The following is a 7,670-nucleotide window of genomic DNA, read 5'->3' as shown; positions in this document are numbered from 1 at the left end:
TCTATGGTTCCTACTTGTATCTCGTGGTGCATATGGTCACAAGGGAATCAAAAATGCTTTGATGCCATTCAACTGCCAACTATACACTCATGGGCCAAGGTCAAATGTTTGGTTAATCTTTTTAGCTGGGTTAATCTTACCCATGTATATAACCCTAACTCTTTTTTGGAATTTATCAGCTCTTTAGTCTTATAATAGATTTATTTTTCTATATTCATGGGCTGATATTTTCTTTTCTTTTGTAACCTATGCATCTTCTTGATGTTTACTGTTAATGATATTCCCCTTACTTCAAAAGAAAGGGGAGCCCGCTGCACTAAGCTCCCAATATACGCGGGGTCCGGGAAAGGGTCGAACCACAAGGGTCTATTGTACGCAACTTTACCATGCATTTCTGCAAGAATTTGTTTTCACAGCTCGAACCCGTGACCTCCTGATCATATGAGCAACTTTATCGCCAAGGCTCCCCTTCAATGATATTCCACTCACTTCATTTAAAAAAAATTATTAATGCATTTGCAACTGAATCATATCACCTTTTTGTTCTATCTGAGAGGTTCTCGAAATAAACAGCAATAAATGAGTATACTCACAACACTATCCTTTTTATTTCCTTCACTCTTTTCCTTAATTTTCACTATTTCAAAAGCTATTCTTTCCCGTTTAGTGCGTTGATTGGGAAGATCATTTGCAAATAAATAAAGAAAAGCATTTTGCCCTCCTGAGTCTTGAGTATTGATTGCACGTACGCTTCCACTTACTCTTTTCAGGTATCATGGGATCCTTTACCTCTAACTCTGACCTTCTCCCTTCCACAACTATGAGAGAGAAGTCATAACTTGTCCACAATATAATGCTTAAGTCTGTCAAGATATATATAACTGCATCTCTCTGTCAATGTTCAGAGTTGTTTAGTCCTTGGGATATCGACCTAATTGGCACGGTAACTTTACATTTTTCCTTCTGTAAGTTTATTTTTACTGTTTGTTTAGATACACAAAGGCGTTGGAGGTTATTAAAAAGCTTCACAAGGATCAAGCTCAAGAAATAAAGACATATAAGTTGAAACTGGAAAATCTTCAGAGCTGCTTACAGACCTCTATTGAAATATATATGTGTTTTTTCCCTCTCTTCTCCTTTTTATTCACTCAGGCACTTGTCCAAACTTCTACAAGCTATCACTTAATAATTTAGCAAAACGAATATAAATTCACCCCATTTTGTCATAATTTCAAGAGAAATTTCCTATTCTAGAAACCAAGAGGAATTCATTGTGAGCATGTTTGATAAGTTATCGAGATCAGTCCCCACTTCTGGAAATGCCATTTGGCAGATCTTTTGTTAATAAGCACCTGCACCACCATCTTCATATATTGATACTGCCGTCCACTCCATAAAAAGATTTCCAATGAACAGAAATACTTCTGCTTGTTATATATGTCAAAACTTTGCTTCTGTCTTTCAGCTCCCTGCTCCCCCTCTTACTCTGCTGTGAACAGATAGATTCTTCTCCTTATTAACCGTTGTTCCTGTATGTGAAAACTTTTGAGCTATGCAACTAGAAACAAGAAGGATTGTAGAGAGCCAGCGTAAAAGCTTTTGACTCAAGTTTTCTTTAATGCTTAATCTTGGTTTTGAGATTTGTTGTTGCTTCTAAATGTACATACACACTTATATTTTCCAGATATTAATACCATGTTGTTTTGATCATAGTTATTCTCTAACCACAGAGCAATGTGAACCTGTAATTCTGATATCAATACGGTTTTTGACTTTAGTTGAAGACTGCACTAGTTAAACGAATGCTACATTTTAAAACGATAGTAATTTGATCTTGTCTTTTAATCTAGCTGCATTGCCCAAGATAAAGAGAAAACCGAGTCACTGAAAAGTCAGATGGAGGAGCTTGAAAAAGAGATTCGGACTCTAGAGAGTAAGACCCACCATACTGAAGCAACTTTAAAGGACCTTCATCAATTGCAGCGAGAGATAGCCACCAAAACTGCTGAAAGGAAAACATTGTTCAAGGAACAGGAAAAACAGTATGCAGCACTTGCAGAGGAGAATGAAGGTTTACTAAAAGGAATATATATATTTATTCTTTCGGCACAAAGTGATGCACATAACATATTAGACATCAAGCTGAACATAATTCATGTTGTTTATATCCTAAAGTAAATTCTTATTTGGTGTATGTGTGCATGTTTATCCACTGAAGTACTTTTTGTAAAAATTGATATCTTCAAATATTTTCACTTTTGAATTACTAGACACTGATGAAGAGCTGAGTGAATGGAAAACAAAGTTTGATGAAAGGATAGCGCTTCTGGAATCGAAAATTAGCAAGTTGGAGAGGGAAATGAATGACTCAGAGACAAAGAGTTCCCTTCTTAAGCAGTCCATGACAGACTATATCGTGGAGATCAGCAAGCTTCAAGCTGAGGCTGAAGTAATTTCCTCGGCCTATGTGCTGGTTGATTTCTTAAAGTTCTCGCATCTTGCTTTCACTTTCTTTTTGATTTTTGTGCCTTAGGCTCTTGCGGTGTTAAAGAATGAAAGAGACGTCACTATCAGGAAGCTTTTTGGCAGACATAACTTAGGTGCTGTTCCAAGTGGGCCGCTCAGTGATGATGTCGCATTGAATTTAATGAATCATATAAACCTACGATTAGCACATCTTGATAAGGATTTACAAGATAAAAAGGTGGTTCTTTCACTGTACCAGCCTATATACATATATTTAGACATGCCATGTTGTTTTAACTTGTCAGTTAAAGATTTATTTTACTTTGATTCAGCTATGTTGCGAGGCTTGAATCCCCTTCTCTTTTTGTTTCATTTCTGTTATTCATGTTTCCCAATGGTCAGTCAGGCTAGGAGCTTCTCCTACAGATAGAAAGGTGTTCGAAAACACCAGCAATTTCCTCTTCAGTCATCTAGTTCTGTTTTTTTTCTATTATAACTGTCTGTCCTTAGAAACCTTGGACTTTCTAGGAGGGGATTTTCTTTCTTTTGTGTTTTCTCTAATGTTTGGGATCCCTGGGGGGTCAGCCACTCAGCCTAGCGCTTACCCCTCCCATAGTCTTGGGATTTCAATTTTGTGATTAATTAAGCTTATATTTGATTTTCTTAATTATGGTAGCACTTATTTCTTCATTCAAGTGACCCTGGATTCAGTGTCTTTATTAAAATTTCACTGTTCGCATATAGCTTTTTTTAACAGGATATTATGATTAACACGAAATGGTTTCTGATATGCTTAAGGCATCCCTTTGCTGGCCTAATAATATAACAACTCCACCACATAACCCCAGGAAGTTGCCTCCAGCACTTAAATTACAGCAAAAGGCAAGAGCAAACTGTTAACATGCTTATCGGTTTAATACTTGCTTAGAGAAAAGAAAAATAACCACCTACTAGAGAGTTTGACAAGTAAAAATAAAAGGAATAGGGACCATTCTAATTTGACAGGACGTACATACTAAAAGAGTTATTCTGTGTTGAAATGAACCATCATTAGCAACTGAAACAAAGAATACAATGCTTACAAATCTCCTTTGCACCTTGTTTTCTAAAAAATAGAATATGAATCTTGTTAAAGTGGAATTTTGCATGAAACTAAGGAAAAAATTTACAAGCTTGTGGGTACATGTGGCAAACCAAATGATACAGAAATTTAGCAACCAAAGTTAAGTCATGAAAACAAACTGCAAGTGCGAAAGTTAGAGGCATACCTGTGATACAACTATTTTAAAACCCTTGGATATCATTCTTTCTCGATAAACTATACATTGTTCTTGATGATCAACATCGTGTCCTAAAGGGGTCACCAAGAATCCAATCTCAGTTCATTATCATAATCATACTGACCTTTGCACATTGTTTCTTTATTGATCAACATGACATCCAAAAGCAATCACCAAATACGCAAGTCATTTCGTTGATGATCATTGCAAGCTGCAGTCGGACAGCTAAAAAAGATACAACAACAACTGTGCTCAAAGTCAAACTAGTTCGGGTTGGCTTCTAACTTTACTCTGGCCGTCAACCTACTGCAATCCATTGATGATCACTGTATATTGCAGTTCAGACATCTCAAAACAATACAACAACAACAACTACTACGCTCAATCTCAAACTGGCTCAAGTTGGCTTCTAGCTTTACTATAAGCGTCAAGCTATTGCAAGCCTCTCCTCTATTCGGACATGAAACCAGCAATGTGAGCTCACACAGGATGCAAAGCTCACAGCTCTAGACGATCACAAATTTAAAACAGCACCAGAAAACTGAGAACTTTGCCACACCTCGATACCCTCAACATCTTCTCTAGTAACAAACAGCCTATCACCAGCTCCCTCAATCTTCTTTATGATCCCTCTTTCAGCATCCTCCACTTTATCCATATAATTCCTCCTATACAACCCTCCATGCAACACCCTTTCCCTCTCAACATCACTTTCTTTCTCCACCATTCTTGACCAAACCTCCAATTCTCCCCCTCTTCCGACAAACACCTGCTTTCTATAACAGTGAAGTAAAATATTGCTTCCACCACTTGCAACATGCCTCATACATGGATTTTTCTCTTCCAAATATACCCATGGATCTTCATTCAATTTACGAAGATCTGCCACTGCCAAATCACCAGACTTTGAACATATCTTGAACATGGTCAATTCGTCCTGGTCAAAGTCAATGTCAGCAAATGAGTCACCAAACCGGCTGCTCCGACCCGACCCGGGTTCATTCGTCTCCCACACAACGTCCCCTGACCTGGGATCCCACAACCGCACGTAACCCGAATACCCAAAAGCTCCGGCGGTTACTGAAACGCCAACTAATGCATTAATCTCCGGCAAAAAAGTCAACTTTCCGACGACCGTTGACTTCGCCGAATTTCCAGATTGCCTTCCCAACTCTGAAACCGGTTTCATCGTACACTTGTCGATACTCAAAACACAATTCTCTCTATGCTGACACTCGAAGGCCGCAAAGACAGAGTCCGGCGAGTCAACAACGGCGTTGACTTTTGCCTTGTAGATTCTCGGGTCAGACGGGTCGGTCCATTCTACAGACCCAACTCTACGCCCATTAGCCAAGTTATAAAAATGGAGCCCCGACTCGAATTCAGACCCAACAACCGCCAAATCGGGTCCAACCTTCCGAATCGAGCTGATGTAATCAAGATGGGTCCGAATAGTTTCGGTATGGGTCAAACTCCAATCGTAAACCGAAACCTGCCCCCCATGAGCTACCCAAACGGAGCCGTCAGAATCAACGGCGTTAAAGTCCGTTACAACGCCGTCAGACGAGGGGCGGATGGTCGAAAAGAGTGACGCGTCAATTCCGCTGAGTTGACTCGGAGCGAGTGCGGATCTGAGCTGTGATTCAATTCCGTAGTAAACAGCTTCGTCGATGAGCTCTTGATTGGAGAATCGTTTTGCGGTCGAAGGGAGACGATTAGACCGGAGAAGAGCTAAGAGAGCCGAGAAGATTTCTGGGTCCCGGTCGATGAAAACCGGTTCGTCGGAATTCCGGTTTGATAAGGCGGATAAGAGAGAATCGGGTCCACCGGAGCGAAGTGTGGATACTGTTGTTTCAAACAGCTTGCCTCCGACGTTGAGCTTCACACGGTCGCTGACTTGGCTTTGAATTGTTGTACGCCGTGCTCCGTTGATTGTACCGTCCTCCATCGATCGGAAATTAGATATCGGATGGATCCAGTTGACCGAACGGGGAAAGGCTTTGTAAATTGTGCAGTTTTATCTTTTGATTATTTTGGACGAAAAAAATAAATAAATGAAGGTTATTGTTGATTTTAATTTTGTTTTATTAGGTGGACCCCGAAGTTTCTTCGAGGAGTATGAGAAATTTAAATAAATAAATAATTGTTCTTCGTGTTTTTAGTTGATGGATTACAAATATTCATGCAAATGCTCAAATTCCTTGTTGTGACGATTTTTATAATTTGTGCAGACATTTTTGAGTCATACCTCATATCCAGTTCGTTTTTAAAAGCAAAATATTTGATTTTTTTGCTCAATTATTTTATTTCATTCTCTACTTTTTTTTTTCTTTTTTTTTTTCTTTTGAGTTTTAACACAATTTGTTTGTTTTCTGAAATAAGGGGAAACGGATTTAATTTGTGTACTATTTGAAATTGAACAATTTTACAAGAATTACAAGAAAATACACTTGACATCACATCGTAACAAAAAATAGCCTATGTTTTTAAGTTTATCTGACCTAACCTATATTGTACATATTTTGAAAGCACTAGCAAATTCAAAATATATGGAGTTAAATTTGTGTTCTCACAACCATCGCATTCACTTTCTTTCTTCTCACATCTTCTACGGTCCCGTTTGGCCATAAGTTTTGCCAAAATAGATTTGAAATTTATTTTCAAAACTCATGTTTGGCCAAAAATTTTGCCCATATTTTGGCCAAATTCCAAATCTCAAATCTCAAAATCAGCTATGCCAAAATCCCAAAACTTGGGAATTATATACATATTTTTCCAAAACAAAGTTGGAAAATATGTTTTGAAAACGTATGTCCAAACACATTTTCATCTTCAAATCAAACTTCACCCAAATCAGATTTTTCAAAATAAATTTGGGATTTATGGCCAAACACTAGCTACATATATTTCAAGGGGCCATCCACCACTACTGCTTCTCCCCTTGTGTCACCTTTGTATTTTGGGTCTACACTTGCACTTGGCTATTAGAAGAAGTCTTCTTTGCCCTTAACTTGTGACGAAACTTCAACGTGAATATCATATTTAAAACTCAAAAAGTAGATGGGTAATCTGTACTTTCTTAAAAGCATCTTAATACGTTTAATAACAATGGTAGCACGAGATAATTAGCTAATGACAATGGTATAAATTTAACAAAAAAAAAAAAAAAGACAATGGTATAAATTTAACAAAACAAAAAAAAAGACAATGGTATAAATGAACTAGAATATAATGGAGAATATATTGAAAAACTTCGGATGGTAAAGAAGCAAATATGAATTTTCTTTTTTGAAGTAAACTAGAACAAGTTATATGTTAGTATCATCGTATCATCATTCGGTACTACAGTGGGAAGCACCAAATGTCAAACTTGAATTACTAAAATACCCATTAAAAACTGTAGTACATTTTTACAGTTTAATAAAATATTGTTCCTATAATATTTTTGTACAAAAAAGTAAATATTTAATAAATACATGTAAATGCATTTTGATAAATTACAAGTATAAGCCAAATAATCTGAAACTAGGAGCAAATGAAGAGATTACTATTACAATTGATCTCATCATTATGTTGAATAGCAGCTCCTTGTACTCTTAGGAAAATGAAGTGCTTGCTCTTTTAATACAGATTTCTTTTGCGTTATAATTCCTAATTTCTTTTTAGGGATGTCAATGTCAACCCATTCCTCATGATACATATCAATTGCTAAGCGATAGTCAAGAAGCTCATTGTCAACCAATTTTTTCCGATATCAACAAGTTCAGATTGCAAGTTTTGTTCAACGAAAAAAAGAAGGAAATTGATCATCTTAATTCTCATGTCAAATCCATGAAAGGTAATATTTCATCTTAATTCTCATGTTAAATTCATGGAAGGTAACTGATTATCTTAATATATATATATATATATATATATATATAT

The 7,670-nt window shown here is 36.9% G+C and overlaps 2 protein-coding genes across 4 annotated transcripts; one reads left to right on the top strand and one right to left on the bottom strand.

Moving 5' to 3' along the window:
- Window positions 1-1,037: 1,037 nt before the first annotated feature.
- On the bottom strand, window positions 1,038-5,810 carry LOC109217407 (BTB/POZ domain-containing protein At3g09030). 3 transcript variants are annotated; one of them, XM_019381646.1, is made up of 3 exons: window positions 3,735-5,810; window positions 1,945-2,002; window positions 1,044-1,529 (listed from the first exon to the last, which is right to left on the bottom strand). In XM_019381646.1, exon 1 carries the CDS (start codon window positions 5,692-5,694, stop codon window positions 4,261-4,263), a length of 1,434 nt encoding a protein of 477 aa, XP_019237191.1. In that variant the 5' UTR covers window positions 5,695-5,810; the 3' UTR covers window positions 1,044-1,529; window positions 1,945-2,002; window positions 3,735-4,260. The 3 variants fall into 3 exon arrangements, with proteins under 3 accessions (XP_019237192.1, XP_019237191.1, XP_019237190.1); XM_019381647.1 differs by lacking the exon at window positions 1,945-2,002 and having other exon boundaries at window positions 1,038-1,529; XM_019381645.1 differs by having other exon boundaries at window positions 1,044-2,002.
- Window positions 1,876-3,784, top strand: LOC109217408 (DNA repair protein RAD50-like). The gene is made up of 3 exons (XM_019381648.1): window positions 1,876-2,071; window positions 2,271-2,449; window positions 2,534-3,784. Exons 1-3 carry the CDS (start codon window positions 1,897-1,899, stop codon window positions 2,894-2,896), a joined length of 717 nt encoding a protein of 238 aa, XP_019237193.1. The 5' UTR covers window positions 1,876-1,896; the 3' UTR covers window positions 2,897-3,784.
- Window positions 5,811-7,670: the final 1,860 nt, after the last annotated feature.

Source organism: Nicotiana attenuata, unplaced genomic scaffold, assembly GCF_001879085.1.
Source record: "Nicotiana attenuata strain UT unplaced genomic scaffold, NIATTr2, whole genome shotgun sequence".
NCBI lineage: Eukaryota > Viridiplantae > Streptophyta > Magnoliopsida > Solanales > Solanaceae > Nicotiana > Nicotiana attenuata.
The sequence above is the reverse complement of the archived record's forward strand: the minus strand, read 5'-3'. Positions and strand labels throughout refer to the sequence as shown.

What these genes read in the sequence shown, in the direction of transcription:
- LOC109217408 (XM_019381648.1), top strand. Translation starts at nt 1,897, where the DNA reads ATGGAGGAGCTTGAAAAAGAGATTCGGACTCTAGAGAGTAAGACCCAC. An exon ending in ACTTGCAGAGGAGAATGAAG is followed by an intron (nt 2,072 to 2,270) that starts GTTTACTAAAAG and finishes TTGAATTACTAG; the next exon opens with ACACTGATGAAGAGCTGAGT. An exon ending in AGCTTCAAGCTGAGGCTGAA is followed by an intron (nt 2,450 to 2,533) that starts GTAATTTCCTCG and finishes TTTGTGCCTTAG; the next exon opens with GCTCTTGCGGTGTTAAAGAA.
- LOC109217407 (XM_019381647.1), bottom strand. Translation starts at nt 5,694, where the DNA reads ATGGAGGACGGTACAATCAACGGAGCACGGCGTACAACAATTCAAAGC.